The sequence below is a fragment of the Gigantopelta aegis genome, chromosome 12 (genome assembly GCF_016097555.1).
Source record: "Gigantopelta aegis isolate Gae_Host chromosome 12, Gae_host_genome, whole genome shotgun sequence".
Classification (NCBI taxonomy): Eukaryota; Metazoa; Mollusca; class Gastropoda; order Neomphalida; family Peltospiridae; genus Gigantopelta; species Gigantopelta aegis.
In genome coordinates, this window is record NC_054710.1 from 17,384,413 (window position 1) to 17,402,216 (window position 17,804).

Below are 17,804 nucleotides of genomic sequence, written 5' to 3' on the forward strand. Positions count from 1 at the left end.
ATTTAAGAAGGAATAGAACTGGTCTCTTAAAGGGAGATCCGTTTCATCAAACTTGAAAGTTGTCGAGATATTGGTAAAAGTAAGGTAATTTATGTGCTAACATGTCGACGAGCTGTGGAAAGTGTCCAACTAGGTGAACAAACTGTTCTTAAGTTGTCTGCTAAGGTAGGCAGTGGAATGGACAGAAACTTGAATGAATGCAAGAAAACTAAATGATCAATTTGATACATGAGAAACTGTTCCATTTTGTGTAGAATACAGGTTAATTTTTTTATCTCTGAACATTTCAGCTGCTTGTAAAATCAAATGTCCACCATAACGAGGTGCATTATGACAGACGCGTGTCACATGCTCTTTTTTGTTTTGTTTGTTTTTTGTTTGTTTTGTTTTTTTGTTTTGTTATATACCAGGTGACAAACACTTCAGAATTTTCCAGTCAAGTGAGTGTGATCACGGTGACGTTTCTTTCCTAATGGATTATGACACAAGTAACAGTGCCTGGCTCTTTTTATTTAAACTAAATCATCGTCTGTGAGGCCCATGTTAGATGGATTATTTAAAATGTCCACGATGGATAGAGTTTTGCTGCATTCTCTCTGTTGTAAACTATTAATAATTTACAAAAATAGTTTTTACTGCAGACGACCTTGTAACTATATCCACAAGGGATGTAGTGTTGCATGTTTTGCATGTTATCTACACTGTCATTTTCATCGAAGGAGGCCAAGACTCGTTCCAAATCTGCGTATATCTAAAACGTTGCTTTTGTGTCTGTCATGTCTTAAATTCCAAATTTTCATTGAGCTTCATCGTGTTGTTTGGGCCTTGTGTTGACATGTTTAAAATACATGTAGTTTGTAATTTTATGGAACATAATATGAGATCTTGACCTCTTTAACCTTGGGGAATAAATTCAAAGCTGTTCGAGATCATCCCCTTGATTTATTTTTCTGTTTCTTTGTTCTCCCCTGGTCCTTTTTAAAGACGTTTAATATTACATTCCCGAATCAGAAGTAATTAGCCTAGAGGTGTTGCATCAAGAATCATGTGTACGATAGTCTGCATAATATTCTAGTGTTGTTTGACAACTGTGATCCATCAAGTTAACCTGATCATTTTGGTGAAATAATTATGTTAATATGACAAGCTAAATTGTCTCATTGTTTAAATGTTTTTCAACACATCTTGCAATTACTTTTTTTAGTAAAAGGACGACAATGTTTTTGATGTCCCATCAAATTAGATTTAAAGCCAAATCGCATTTCACAAAACCCACAGAAGTGTACAGGAACAAGCAAGCAACAGCGTATTCAGGATGCAAATAAACGTTAATGCCTGGTCCCATATATGGAAAATATTTGGAGAAAATAACTGACTTGTATTTCCAAAAAACAAAATGTGCCTTAATTTAGAAAGAAAACTGAATTCAAATTATGGTGAAATATTTCATATATATTGTGTACAAATCCAAAATAATTTGGTTACGATGGCGTATTGCGAACTATAGTTTTAGAAGTTTTTGTTTTCCTTTTTAATAATTTTAAAATAGCTGTTTAAATAACAAACATGTGACTCACTTTTTACAAAGACTTAAATCTATATATTTTGTTAATTTTGATACAACTCAATCAGTTTATCCATATCTTCATCTGAAAGAACCACTATTTTATGTACGTTTGCCCATATTCTTATTGGCTACAACATCACAACGTGTTACACGAAACAGAACATGTTCCAATTCGTTCCATACGCATTGCCTATCGCTACGCAACACCAAAGCAACGTTTTGTGTAGTGACTTTGATCTCGCACACGAGGCCACACCACACAATCTCATTACTTTGCTGTTGTGTGGCCTGTTGCTGTGACGTGTCACTGTTAAATATGTGTGCAACAGCCTTAAGCAAACTAAGCATTGTCACGCTGTATAGTGAGTCTTCTAACAGATGGAGTTGGAACCATCTGTGGGCAAAGTACTTTTAACGAACATTCCTTTATTTTTTTACATGAAACGGTTCTCTACGTTTCAGATCCCATGAGCAGCGTCGAGATGAAGGTATCTGGGTCGGTACGCAGCTCCTTTAAAATCATGCGATGGACTTCAATCGAGTTCACGTGCGTCATACGAGACGCCAAGCCACCTGTCAATGACTCCCAGGTAACCTGGCACAGGGAGGTGTCGCCGGATACTGTACAGATACTGACGGGCGATTCGGGACCGCTGGTCACCGTGGACAGCACCTCGACAGTCAGTTTCACGTACACGGCCCGCCCAGAACACCACGGTCAGAAGGTGTTCTGTGCTGCCAGAACCACGCCCATGGAAATTAATCATGATCTGGCTTTTCTAAGTAACAAGATAGAGATCAACGTGATGAGTATGTGCACAGTGCATTATTGTTGCTAATGGACATTGTGGTCATGCTGGGTTTTTTGTTTGTTTGTTTGTTTGTTGTTGGGGTGTTTTTTTGTTGTTGTTGTTGTTGTTTGTTTGTTGTTGTTTTTTTCTTTTTCTTTTTTTTTCTTTTTTTTTGGGGGGGGATTGGTGGGAGGGGGCATAGTTTGTTGTCTTCTCTTTTTTTTCTTTTTTTTTTGAGGGGTCTTTGGGTGGTTGGGGTTGGTTTTTCTGGTTGTTTTTATTCTTTAGGGGGTGGGGCAGTGGTGTTTTATTATTCTATTTCTTTTTTATATATCTTTTACTTTAGTATTATTATTGTTATTATTATTATTATTGTTATTAATATTATTATCATTATTATTATTATTTTAATTAGTATTTAATTATTATGTAAAAGATCCCTTGCTACTTGTTTGGATGAAATAGTAGGTGCATCGACAGTGGGCTTCTTCTTCTTCTTCTTCTCTCTCTCTCTCTCTCTCTCTCTCTCTCTCTCTCTCTCTCTCTCTCTCTCTCTCTCTCTCTCTCTCTCTCTCTCTCTCTCTCTCTCTCACCGTGGGTCAAATTAACCGTATATTTAAAATATGCTAAACATTTTGGTCACCAGGTGGGTGACACAAGATACGTTTTTGATTTGCTTGAAGATGTTTTCACATGTCTGGGGTGACCATGCAAATTTAAAGTGTAGGTGCAATGTGCACATGTGAAACAAATACGTCTTACCGCTGCAAGCTCCAGACCGGGAATGCGATATATATACAGATAGATAGATAGATAGATAGATAGATATGTTTAGCCAACCAGTAAATTAAGTTTATAAATATTTACAGGTTTATGGTTAAACATATAATGTTAACATTTCAAAGAAAAAGTTTGAATAATTATGTTGGAGAGCCTTCATTATGCAACGCCTTTAATGCCTTTAATGCATCATTTTTCTGAGAAAAAAAACACACCTTCTTTTGGTAGAAAAAGTACCTTTAACAAACATACCTGTTTCAGATCCCGTAGACAGTGTCGAGTTGAAGGTATCTGGGTCGGTACGCAGCTCCTTTAACATCATGCGATGGACTTCAGTCGAGTTCACGTGCGTCATAGAAGACGCCAAGCCACCTGTCAATGACTCCCAGGTGACGTGGCACAGGGAGGTGTCGCCGGATACTGTACAGACACTGACGGGCGTTTCGGGACCGCTGGTCACCGTGAACAGGACCTCGACAGTCAATTTCACGTACACGGCCCGTCCAGAACACCACAGTGAGAAGGTGTTCTGTGCTGCCAGAACCACGCCCATGCAAATAAATGGGGACGAGGCTTTTCCAAGCAACAAGATAAAGCTGGACGTGATGAGTAAGTGCACAAGACGTTGTTGTTGTTGTTCTTGATGGTCATTGTGGTAGTGGTGGTAGGTTTTGACTTTTGATTTTTGTTTATTGTTTCGGGTTGGGGGCATCGTTTCTTGGCTTTTTGTTTTGTTTTGTTTTGTTTAATGGTGGGTTTTTTAGGGGGCGGTGATTGGGTGGAATTGTTTTTCCTTGTTATTTTTGTTCTTTAGGGGTTGGTGGGGTTGGTTTATATATATATATATATATATATATATATATATATATATATATATATATATATATATGTATGTATATATATACACACACATTCATAACCAATCACAAGATCTGATTTGAACTTTTCTATCAAAAGTTCAGTGCACCTCAAACTTTGACCCAGCCGGAAGTTATTTGGTATAGTACTGAATGTGACATACGCTTATTTACTCCCCCCCCCCCCCCCCCCCCCCCCCCTTGTAAATTTCAATGATGTACGTACTGATGTACGTACTGATGGGCATTCGTCAAATACATCGAAACGGGCCCCCAAAAAACAGGGAGCTGTGTAGGGTCCGCTAGTGTTCACCTGTCCGCTAGTGTAACAATGAACACTAGCGGTTGCAATGTTGACCGCTAGTGTAATAATTTAAAATGTTAAGTAACAGTCAACACAGTCGACTAATTTTACTACATCGACCGTTAGTGTAACAACGCCAACGATTAGAACAGCAATTAATTAATTTAATTATTGAATATTCTTGTCCGTGTATTGGATAGATAACTGGATTCAAAACCAGTAGATACTTGTTTCGAACCCAGCGATAGGCTGTCTGGGCGTTTTAGGACAGGACAGGACAATATTTTACCATGCTTATGTCCACCAAAGGTTCAAGCATGCCCCCCATGGGTACAGACTCCGTCTTCAAAGGACGAGTCCCAAGGGTCTACCCAGGGCGGGAGAGGGCATTTTAATTACCAGCGCCATTTAAATAACTTAGTGGGTTGATCATCATGTTCATAACTGATAGGTACTGTGTTCGAACCAAACCAGAGGCTATGTGGATGTTATAATTACCAGTGCTATCTAAGTAGCTTAGTGGGTAGATCATCATGTTCATAACTGATAGGTACTGAGTTCGAACCCAACCAGAGGCTATGTTGGTGTCTTAATCACCAGCTCTATCTAAGTAGCTTAGTGGGTAGATCATCATGTTCATAGCTGATAGGTACTTGGTTCGAACCCAACCATATTGCAAGAGCCATCTTGATAGCTTAGTGGTTAGATGACCGTGTTCAAAGATGGTAACTAGTACAGATTTCAAACCATCCCAGAGACGGTTTCATAATCATCATCAGGTTTGATATATTTATATTAATTTATAAAATTAATTAACTAAACATTTTTTTACATCTTTATTAGCATAATCATTACAGCGACAGGTTTCAAGTTAATACTGTCGACGAGACCAACAAATATTTTCAATACTGAACCATCTGTTTTGTTCTTCTCTAAGAAACAGCCATGCTCTGTTCCATTGTGTGTTTCTAATAATTTCCCTTAAACATAAAACTACACCGCTTCCTCTGCCAAAGGTACGAATTAGCCGCTGCTCGCTAATGGGTGTTGGAACACTGGGTAATGTTGAACTGGATATATATATTCTTGGGGTTTCAGTTTCATTTACTATAGCACTGAAGAATTTGTTGACACGTTGTAACGTATATCTTGTACTGGGATCGTCTTTAATGCAAATATTAATTAATTAGTTCACATGCCCCAGGTGTAGCCGTTTGGGGTAGTGCCCACTCCCCTACCCCTATGTTTTTTTTATTGCCGCTATTCCCCATCCCTAAAAAATCCAAGCTATATTGGCGGCATTGATTTCTTCTGATGTCTTTGATGTGTGGTACTGGAACATTTTGATGTCGATTGTTTCAGATGTAGCCTATCCTACTTGGAATTAAAAGGAAAGGAATGCTTTAAACGACACTCCAGCAAAACAATTGTGTTGTTGTTGTTGTTTTTCAAAAAGAAAGAATAATGTTCATGGTACATAAATTAAAAAACAAACAACTACAAGTAAATTATTTTGCAGAAAAAAATAATACATTATTAAACAAAACGGAGCTTCATTTTGAAATTACGATTTGTTACAAATGTTTGGTTTGAACACATTGCCATTACGTGATGTAAAAACAAATGACATCCATACCTCCATGATCATAAACAATGAAATACATAAGGGTATCCACAATATTAGAGTATTATTGCAAATAATTGTGGAATAGTGTTCAAAATATTGTTGTATTGCTGAAATATTAATGTATGTTGAATTATTAAAATTGAATGTTATGTTTTTGAAGTGCATACGCTGATGAAAATCAAAACCGTTTTACCCACATAACATCAACAATATACCATTCAATTCTTAAATAATACCTGTAAATTTCTGAAATATACTTATTTAGTAAGGTATATTTTAATATTATCTGAATCAAAAGAAAGTTTTGTTGCTGTTTATTCAGCAGCTAATAGGTGTCAAATATAGCGTATTTTTGCGACATTAGAAGAAACCATTGCCGCCATAATATAGTCTATTCGTTTTTTAATAGTACCAAGGGTCTGTTACATGTGTTTTCCCATAGATAGAACAGCGCATACCACTTGCCAGTTGCAGATATACAAAAGAATACGCGCATTTGTTAGAACTAAAATTCATATAGTATGTGAATAAATTAAAACAGTGTTACCATGCCATCTTTAAATGTCAAGGCTGTTATAGTCCGGTGCACTGTGTCTATATTATTACTTTCGTACAGAATTTTTGGGGATTTGCCTTATATGTTTGACACATAACAGCCTCTGGAAAAACAGTACGCTGGGGTGTCCTTTTCACAAGTGTTCTAATATTCTAATATCTTCTATCTTCAAGGACCATAATCCTGTCATGAAACTCAAACTGTGTCTGTAACTCCACATGATATATACAAACTTCCAGCTCATTATCTTGACGCATTGCAAAGAAAAGTCTAGGAAAAGGCTGACGGACAGACTGACATATGTTGGAGACAAAACCTATAGTCCCCTCCGGTTAGGCTGGTAGAGGACTACTAAACACCCTTGAAAAAGTAAAGTTTGTTTTATTTAATGACGCCACTAGAGCACATTGATTTTTATCTTATCATCGGCTATTGACTAAAACACCCTTAAATTCTCTCTTATTTATTTTTTTATTATTTGTTGCAGTACGATATTGAATACGATGTGATGTTTCTTTCGCATTTCATTGATATAAATTGACTAAATCAAAATAATGTCCAACATCAAAACCAGTTATATGAACACTAACGGTCGACATTGTACATAGTTAACCATTAATGTTCACGTTGTTACACTAGCGGTCATCATTGCAACCGCTAGTGTTAACGTCAATTTTGTGAACACTAACGGTTGCATTGTCGACCGTTCCGTTAGTGTTCATATTGTTACATTAGCGGTCAACATTGCAACCGCTAGTGTTCATTGTTACACTAGTGGACAGGCGAACACTAGCGGACCCTACAGAGCTGGACTACACAATCCTTTTATCAGATTACTGTCACACAAAAAACAACCAACCCAAAAAAGCCCACATGATCAAACGATATAAACATTCGAACAGAATGGATAATTCTAAAAATTAGAATAGATCTAATCAGAATTCCAAACGATCAACACATTCAGCTCCGATTGCACTCTAACAATTTCCGACCTGGACTTTGCATGGACATAATCAAAGATGGCAAATGCAGCACTATTGTACACAATTTATGGGATGAAACTATTCTCAACAATCATATAGGGCTTTTGTTTCAATTGTACTCATTTGGTGGGAGTTTTAATAATAGTTACCATTGAATTTAGATCTCCCAATCGAGCACTTCCAATGTAACTGTATTTCGTAAACGAAATCTGCTGAAGTATTCCGAATGCTTTTTATTTTAATAGACTGGTTGCTCTAAATTTTGACAACGTATTATATATAACGGAGAACCAATCAATTGAAATAATAGTGAGTATTATCAAAATTAAGTTTTTGGTTTTCCACTGCGATCTCTAGACTAGGAATGCAATATATTTTTTCTTCAACCAGTAAATTAAGTTTGTAAATTGGTGAACATATAATATTAATATTTTAAAACAATGATGTGCATAATCTTGATGGGAGGTCAAAATTATGCAGCTTTAAGATTACACCTATAACACATATTGTTTTGTTTTGGTTTTGTTGTGGGTGGGGGGGAGACCGTTTTGTGACTAAAGTACCTTTAACAAACATTCCTTTCCTTTTTCCCATGTAACGGTTCTCTACGTTTCAGATCCCATAAATAGCATTGAGTTGATGGTATCTGGGTCGGTACGCAGCTCCTTTAACATCTTGCGATTGACTTCAGTCGAGTTCACGTGCGTCATACGAGACGCCAAGCCACCTGTCAACGACTCCCAGGTGACGTGGCACAGGGAGGTGTCGCCGGAAACTGTACAGACACTGACGGGCGTTTCGGGACCGCTGGTCACCGTGGACAGGACCTCGACAGTCAATTTCACGTACACGGCCCGTCCAGTACACCACGGTCAGAAGGTGTTCTGTGCTGCCAGAACCACGCCCATGCAAATTAATGGGGACGAGGCATTTCCAAGCAACAAGATAAAGCTGGACGTGATGAGTAAGTTCACAGGACATTTTTGTTTGGTGGTCGTCGTCGTGGTAATGGTTGTGTGGTTTGTCTTTGTGTGGGTTTTTTTTTATTTTGTGAGGTTTGGGGGATTTTTTGTTTTGTTTTGTTTTGTTTTTATGCGATGGTGGGTGTTTGGTTTTTGTTTGTTTTTTCTGTTGTTTGTTTAGGGGACAGTGCGTGTGTTGTTGGGTTGTTGTTTTGGTGTTGTTGGGTGTTTTTTGGTGGGGGATGGGGGTTGGTTTGGGTTTTCTCCTGCTGGGGTAGTGAGTGAAGTCGTGGTAATAAACTATATAAAGAGCTATTGAACAGTTACATTCTTCTGTCGCTGTTATTATTTTTGTTGTATTAGTTCCATTAGACTACTACGACTAAATATTTCACATCCAATAGCCGATGACTAAAAAACATCGATGTGCTCTAGTGGTATCATTAAACAAAACAAACTGTATTTTTCACCTTGCAGGTGGATCTCTCCATTTCGAAGGATCTCTGGACCAGGCTCACCTGAACGAGGCCTTCCGAGTCACCTGCACTGTCAGCAATACGGAACACGTCAACGACCGCATCCTCTTTTACAAGAAGACGGCGTCAGCAGCGGGGGACGTGTTTGCCTCGCTCCACCAGGCAAGCGACAAATGCTCAGAGGGAAAAGGTTTGCCTCCGCCTGCCGGCTACTCTGTGTGGTGTGGGCTGGGAACCGACAACGCATCATCTGTGAGCAAGATGTACAGTCTTCGAATACACGACGTACAGCAGCGTGACGTCACAGACTGGTGGTGTCAGCTCGAGGCGGCGCGCACGCGCAGCAACACGTACCAGCTGCAGATCTTCAGTAAGTACTAATGCCCGACACACACTAGTGTAGGCGGGGTGCAGTGTAACGTCAGCAGTGCGCAATTTGACAGCAAACATACGCTTAAATGGCTAAAACTGTGTTTTGGTTAAGCCATCGGACATAAGGCTGGTACGTACAGGGTTCGCAGCCCGGTACCGGCTCCCACACAGAGCGAGTTTTAACGAATCAATGGGTAGGTGTAAGACCACTACATCCTCATGTCTCTCAGTAACCACCAGCAACTAACTCAGTGTCCTGGACAGACAGCCCAGATAGATGAGGTGTGTGCCCAGGACAGCGTGCTTCAACCTTAATTGGATATAATCACGAAAAATAAGTTGAAATGAACTGAAGAAATCAAGTGTTTTTGGAATTATATTTTTGGAAAAGTGAGTATACAACTTAAATGTCACAGTAAAATGTGACAGTCTGTTATTGTTCATGTATAGATTAGGCAACCGGCCTCGGTGGCGTCGTGATTAGGCCATCGGTCAATAGGCTGGTAGGTACTGGATTCGGATCTCGGTCGAGGCATGGGATTTTTAATCCAGATATCGACTCAAAACCCTGAGTGAGTGCTCCGCAAGGTTCAATGGGTAGGTGTAAACCACTTGCACCGAAAAGTGATCCATAATTGGTTCAACAAAGGCCATGGTTTGTGCTATCCTGCCTGTGGGAAGCGGAAATAAAAGATCCCTTGCTGCCTGTCGTAAAAGAGTAGCCTATGTGGCGACAGCGGGTTTCCTCTAAAAAAATCTGTGTGGTCCTTAACCATATGTCTGACGCCATATAACCGTAAATAAAATGTGTTGAGTGCGTCGTTAAATAAAACACTTCTTTCTTTTTTTTGCTCCGCAAGGTTCAATGGGTAGGTGTAAACCACTTGCACCGAAAAGTGATCCATAATTGGTTCAACAAAGGCCATGGTTTGTGCTATCCTGCCTGTGGGAAGCGCAAATAAAAAATCCCTTTGCTGCCTGTCGTAAAAGAGTAGCCTATGTGGCGAAAGCGGGTTTCCTCTAAAAAACAGTGTTAGAATGATCATATGTTTGACGTCAATAGCCGATGATAAGATAAAAAAAAATCAATGTGCTCTAGTGGCGTCGTTAAATAAAACAACCTTTACTTTTTTGCATAGACTAGGCCTATTTCCTGTTTATATAAACTAGCGTAGTGGTGACTGGCATATTTTCAGTACTGTTCAGCAAAATAAATCGGGATAAATTTTAAATAATATGTGCTGGTGTGAAACTTACAACCGATTTCTATCAGCCACCATTATTGCCCATCAGATGCACATCACTGCTCAAACTGTAACAGACCGAATGATAGGATACAACATCCGTACACGACGGCATGACCCATTCTGATGTAACGACACCTTACGCCACCGGAGGGGGAGGGCGGGGGGCGGAGGAATGGCGGCTGTCAGAATGCCCAAATTCATAAATTTAGTTTTCCATGTGCTTCCAACAATATTTGGTTGGAATTGGTCATGTTTTTATTTTATTTTTAATTACCTTAATGTTTCTCTCTTGGGCCCCAACCCTCATGTCCCGGGGGTAGGGAGTGGGTGGGTGAGTCAGAATACCCAAATTTACAAGTAACCTTCCCACAACATTTGTCAAAGAAATTACCAACTTTAAATAAATGTTTTCTATACACCTATAGTAACCTTCACCCCCGCCCCGGGAACAAATGCGGGACTCAACATTAATGACATTCATAATTTAAACAAACTATATGTTGACTTGGAGTACATTTATGAAAACTATTCGGTTATAATATTTTTGGAAGTAGAGAAGAAGGTTTGTTTTAATTGGCTTAAATGTCGTATTTTAATAGTTGAAATTAAAAATGCACTCAGGCGAACCACGTCTGTATGTTCATCCCCATGATCATCGCACTAACGGTGCCCTCCCCCCTCCCCCTCCCCCCATCTTGAACTTTTCCTTCTCTATCCACTTCCTGCCCTATAAGTTTTCACATTTGGACAATTTAAATATTGGTGGACAAGTAGATTTTCACATTTGCTCGCCCCTGTGGACAAGTAAAAAATTATGCTGATTTCTATTACTGCATGGAGGAGTGTGTGTACTCTCTCTCTCTCTCTCTCTCTCTCTCTCTCTCTCTCTCTCTCTCTCTCTCTCTGTGTGTGCCTATCTCTATCTCTCTCTGTCTCTCTCTCTCTCTCTCTCTCTCTCTCTCTCTCTCTCTCTCTCTCTCTCTCGTGCACACACACATACACATGGGGAAACATACAAATGCACGCACCACTTACTTGTATATTAAAGATCAATTTGCATTCAGAATTTTGTTTTCACGGTTATTTTCTAGGTCTGAAGAAAGGCAACAGAGCAGGTAAGAAGTCTTAACGACTTAGCATGTTGTGTTGTACCGAACGGTAACAAGCAGGCCCGACGATATTTCTTTAGCTTTACTAGTTTTCGTTAAGGCAAAATGCATGTGTGTATGTGTTCGTGTGTTTGTCTGTGGTGCGTGGGTGTATGTGTATTTGTGTGTACGTGCATAGCTGTACGTGTGTGTGTGTGTGTGTGTGTGTGTGTATGCTCTCTCTCTCTCTCTCTCTCTCTCGTTCTCTTCTCTTCTCTCTCTCTCTCTCTCTCTCTCTCTGGTTCACATACACATGGTTAAACATAAAATGGACGCACGCACGAACACACGCACGCATTGATCACTTACATATATATTAAATATAATTTGACATTGACAATTTAGTTTTCACGGTTATTTTCTAGGGCTCAGGAAAGTCGTAAAAGCAAGTAAGTAGTCTTTGTATATAGAGAAGATAATAAATGAGTTCCCAGTCATTATCAAATTTATGTCCCGAGTGAAATTAGTTGTCAAATGACAAATGAAAATTATTTTACGAGGGACAAAAATTTGATAATAACTGGTACCGAGTTTGTTATTCTATTTATTACCTCAGCTATTCAGTTCTGAGAATTACTATAACTTTGTAATTTATTCACGTTCATAGATAATTTTAAAAAACAAAATTTATTTTTATTCTGCTAAAATATATATACTGAATTGTATTAAAACGACATTTTGTTATAAATTTAACACCCAAAACAGACAGCCGTAAACGCAAACACTTCAAACTACATGACGTCATTTTGTGTCTTTGCCAAATCGTGTTGACATCATATTTAGTACCGATAAGGTCTTTGGTTTGTAAGCGTCAAATCGTCCAATAGTAGTGTTCGTTAGACCAATGCAGAATATTTCTCACTGCGAAAATATGGGAAATATTTTACCTGTTATGAGTGACCGCTGGGGTAATAAACGGTATTTTGTTGCCCACTGGACATAATTACCCAATTGTTGCACGGTGCTACATAAATCTTTCGTCCATACCAGACACATTTCGTCCCTTGGGTTGAAATTGCCTTGTATTACCCACATGGTCAAAACTATCTTGTTACATAGCAAAGTAATACGTCCCACTAGAACGTCACGTGGGACGTAACACTTCGACGTCACACGATGACGTCATCGATTGGCGCACTACAATCTTACAGAAACGTCAACTAAACGAGTTGAGTGGTATAAATTATGATTGATCGATTATGGGTAATAAATAGCAGTGGCGTAGGAAGGTGCCAAAAAGTGGGGGTGGGTGGCACACTTTTATATTTACACACTTTTACACTATTATAAAGCAAATATAAAGCAAAATATCTGAAAATATCCCCCCTCCCCCGCTTCCTACGCCAGTGAACAGGATATTAAACTCGCTACCATTTCGTATCATGTGTATGTCCATCGTGAAATAATTTTCAGTGTCACTCGCTAAAGGTCGTGACAATTTCAAATTATTTCACTCAGTACACAAACATGATACGAAACGGAAGCTCGTTATAATATCCTATCATTATTATACTACCTGCTGAATATTTCTAAAGATTGCCACATTACGTAGTTGTATGCAACTGTATTGACAGAGTCTGTCTCGCCTGGTCGAATATTATTTGCTTAATAATACAGTCTGTCCCGGGCCGGGCCACTGGCTATCCAGAGATGGGACCCGGGATAGACATGCTCAAAACTCCAGTGGTATATGAGCATGTTAAAATATATTGGATTGGATTAATGTACAGAAACAAATGTTTCTATTTTCATTATAAGGTGTTTCCAGTTCGGTATATATTCCAGTCCCAGTTGATGTAAAGTTCTTATAATAAAATATAATATTGAGGACCGTACCCTCCGGGGCGCAAGGGGGGTGGGGGGGGAGCAGTTGCCCCCTGAGAATCTCACTTTCTCTTCTTTTCTTTTTTTACTCCAGAAAATAGCATACACATGGTTTAATTTGTATAGTGTTTCATTTGTTTATAAAAAGTAGTGCCCTCCCCCCCCCCCCCCCCCCCCCCCCATGGATTTTGATCAGGGTACGGCCCTGATATTACATGATTAACCTTTCATATGTTGCAGGTCAAGCTTCCTGTTTGGAGTCCACTGCATTGGCGATTATGGGCATTGTCTTTGTGTGAGTTAATTAAAAAAAAAAAAACCTTGTTTAACGACACCACTAGAGCATATTGATTTATCAATCATCGGCTATTGGATGTCAGACATTTCGTAATTTTTGACACGTCATGTTCGAGGAAACCTGGTACATTTTCCCATTAGCAGCCATGAATCTTTTGTATGTACTTTTCCACAGACAGGACAGCACGTACCACAGCCTTTTATATGCTTGTTGGAACAAAGTGAAAAACAATCAGAAAATGGGTATACTGAGGTGATTTCATCCTATAATGCAAGCACCCAGGCAAGCGCTCTACCGACTTAGTGAAGCCCGTCTTCTCTTTATGGGGGGGGGGGGGGGGGGGGGGGGCGTATCCCAGTGGTAAAGCACTCTGTTGATGCGTACTTGGTCTAGGATCAATCCCCGTCGGTGGGCCCACTGAGCTATTTCTCGTTCCAGCCAGTAAACCATGACTGGTATATCAAAGGCCGTTGCATGTTTTTATTATTTTAATTTTAGTTGTTAAAATGGCAGTAAACTTTAAAATGGCCCTAAAGAAAAGCTATTTTCGTCTGTTACTGGAGACGTCTGTTTTTCTGTGTCATCTTTTCAAAGTATTATCTTAAAGGAACACTGAAAATGTATCTTATTTTGTAGCATAGGCGTACGGGTTCCCATTTTTAGGGGTGTGGGGGTTGGGAGGGGTGTCAGGTTGATTTTTACCCGAATTGAACGCAAATGCCCGAATCTGGATAGCAATACTTATTCTTGTTAGCATTACTGCCAAACGTCAATATAGGGTTGCACACGATTCAATACGCATCGTTCCTTGTATTACAACTGTTGATACCTTTTAGATAAATTTCAGTGTGTTTTGATTGGTCAATAGCTAATGCATACAAATACACCGTGTCATTTGCAGGAAAATACAGCATTTGCCGGGGTGTACAAAATGTGACGTCATTTTCCTTGACTGGTTGTACGAAAATACAAACTGCGGATGAGACCGACCGTATTTTTTCCACGCCTCTCTGGTTAAATTTGTTATGGGAATACCACAACTCTTTATTTAAAGATTTCTTGTGCATGTTTGGCCCCCAAAATGCCCAAGAGTGTAGATTTTTGTGTATTAAAAGCTAATGCTAGCTTATATCACTGCGTCATCAGTTACCGTGTTAGAACTTGGACTAATTATCACGAAAATATTTAGAGTAATAACTTGACATGCCTCTTTACAGGTTCTAAAAATTAGTACAACCCGATAAATATTTTTCCGGCTGCGGGTGTTCTTGTTAAAATATTTTCCCTGAAGCCCAGTTCTCACTTGAACGATTTTTCGTACAACTGCGGTGCGACTAAAAGATTGTACATCCGTGCGATTCCCGTACGAATTACCTAGGGTCTCTGCTTTTGACAGAATGTTTACGTCAATCGCCGAAGGAAGTAGCACGGTGGTAAAGCGCTCGCTTGATGTGCGGTCGGTCTGGGATCGATCCCCGTCGGTGGGCCCATTGGCCTATTTCTCGTTCCAGCCAGTGCACCACGACTGGTATAACAAAGGCCGTGGTATGTGCTATCCTCTCTGTGGGATGGTGCATATAAAATATCCCTAGCAATGAAAAAAAAAATGTAGCGGGTTTCCTCTCTTTGACTTTGTCAAAATGACCATATGTTTGACGTCCTATATAATCAATGTTCTCTAGTGGTGTCATTAAACAAAACAAACTTTTTGTTTTCAATCGTATCCTAACCGCACGCGTATGGCGCGACAGATAACTGCGCCAACTGAAGGAAGAGGAAGGAAATGTTTTATATAATGACGCACTCAACACATTTCATTTACGGTTGTATGGCGTCAGACATTTGGTTAAGGACCACACAGATATTGAGGAAGGAAACCCGCTGTCGCCACTTAATGGGCTACTCTTTTTCGATTAGCAGCAAAGGATCTTTTATATGCACCATCACATAGACATGATAGCACATACCACGGCATTTGATGTACCAGTCGTGGTACACTGGCTGGAGCGAGCGGCAATTGAAAGCAATGCTTTCTAAAATAATCGATCGTATCGATCGCGTCGCTTGCGTTCGCTTAGGATACAGCTTTAATACCCAAGAAGCTAACAACAAAAAAGCTGCAAATATCTTCCATAGTTATTTTTTAGAAACATATCCAATACCTTTTTGTAGGAATTTGATGACATGTTATGTTATTAAAATATATTACAATTCAAAATGTGTGTTAGTGTAAAAAAAAAAATATATATTATAAATCAGATATCTAAAAGGGAATAAATTTGTTACGCGGTATTTTAACAGGGCATACGCACCTCGGGAACTACAGATTTTGGAGGGGTGTACAATCCCGTCCGCCCTGTCAAAAAACCCGCATAACTAATTGGTAGAATGATGGTGAAAAGGATTCAGGAAAGCTAATTTTGCCCGAATATTGCTATCTTTTTTGTCAGAATTTAAGGAGGGGGAGGGTAGTTACCACTGCCAGTGGCGGATCCAGAAAATTTAGAAGGGGGGGGGGGGGACAATCACATGAGGCGGAATACCAAGAAAACTTTGGTGGAGGTTTGGAGGGGATGGAAATTAATATATAATAAACTTATAACTGTCGCAAAATTTAGGGGGGCTTGGGCACTACTCCCCAACCCGCCACTGACTGCTCCCTGTCTCGTACGCTTATGTTTTTGTAGATGCCAGTTTTCCCACGTATCCGTACCGACCACTTTCATACATACTTGGTAGCGAGTACATTCATTAATGCATTAACAGTATCAAACCGCCCTCGGTGGCGCAGTGGTTAAGCCATCGGACTACATGCTGGTAGGTACAGGGTTCGCAGCCCGGTACCGGCTCCAACCCAGAGCGAGTTCTTAAGAGCTCAATGGGTAGGTGTACTGCCACTACACCCTCTTCTTTCTCACTAACCACTAACCAACTAACAACTAACCTACTGTCCTGGACAGACAGCCCAGATAGCTGAATGTGTGCCTAGGACAGCGTGCTTGAACCTTAATTGGATATAAGCACAAAAATAAGTTGAAATGAAATAACGATATCAGTACTAATAAAACCGGGGTTAATGGTTGTACCACAGATCATTTGCTACTAACTTTAAAAATATACACCTTAAAATTCCAGTTCTTACATCTTACTGAAGAACACTAAGCTTTCACCAAGTTATTAGTGTATGCTTGGTATGTGTATGTTCTTGGTCATGTCTTTGCGTTTCTTTGCAGACTCGTAACGTTATTCTAGAAGCCCCATCATTCAGCTGATTGCCACTAGCGTTGTTGAACGTCAGCCAATACAACCCAGTGACAACGTGCGCCACAGACATCACCACAAATCACGGAGATGGCGGTGGCGGCGGTTAACGTCTGCTTCCAAAACCACGTCGTCGTCTCAGATGAATGGGCCTGCCGCTGATGTACTTAAAACCAAATCACTACAGGGACTTTACTACTGCTATTGTTTAGCGTGTGTGTTTTGTGTGTGAGCGCGCGCACGCGTATGTGTGTGTGTGTGTGTGTGTGTGTGTGTTTGTGCGTGCACGCGAGTCTGTGTGTGTGTGCGTGCGCGCATGTGTCTGTGTTTGTGTGTTTTGTGTGTATGTCTGTGATTGTCTCTGTGTGTATGTGTATTTTGTATGTGTGTGTGTGCGTGCGTATGTGTCTGTGTATTTGTGTGTATATGTATGTGTGTGCGCGTGCGCCTCTGTGTGTGCGTGTGTGTGTGTGTGAGTATGCTGTGTGTGTGTGTGTGTGTGTGTGTGTCATTTGAATCTTTTAAATTATTATTATCATCACTAATTATTACTGTTTATAATGATTCTATATATACTAAGAAGGATAATAAAGCAGCGCTACTGTTATTGTTTTCACGTGCTGTTAATAATGTTTTCCAAGAAACATGCATATGTATAGTAATACACATACAATGTGTACACTGACGGGATTCGAACCGACTGTATCAAGCTCTCATAAAGAAAGAAACAAACAAAAAGACAGACATAATT

At 39.7% G+C, this 17,804-nt stretch overlaps 1 protein-coding gene across 1 annotated transcript in view; it reads left to right on the forward strand.

Moving 5' to 3' along the window:
• The window catches only part of LOC121386760, a 34,580-nt gene extending 17,185 nt beyond the window's left edge, over positions 1 to 17,395 (forward strand). The window contains exons 4-11 of the mRNA XM_041517769.1: positions 2,030 to 2,377; positions 3,400 to 3,747; positions 8,082 to 8,429; positions 8,905 to 9,273; positions 11,614 to 11,637; positions 12,036 to 12,059; positions 13,735 to 13,789; positions 17,026 to 17,395. Coding sequence (XP_041373703.1) covers positions 2,030 to 2,377; positions 3,400 to 3,747; positions 8,082 to 8,429; positions 8,905 to 9,273; positions 11,614 to 11,637; positions 12,036 to 12,059; positions 13,735 to 13,789; positions 17,026 to 17,044 — 1,535 coding nt within the window. The 3' untranslated portion in view covers positions 17,045 to 17,395. The remainder of the gene's footprint in view (positions 1 to 2,029; positions 2,378 to 3,399; positions 3,748 to 8,081; positions 8,430 to 8,904; positions 9,274 to 11,613; positions 11,638 to 12,035; positions 12,060 to 13,734; positions 13,790 to 17,025) is intronic.
• Positions 17,396 to 17,804: the final 409 nt, after the last annotated feature.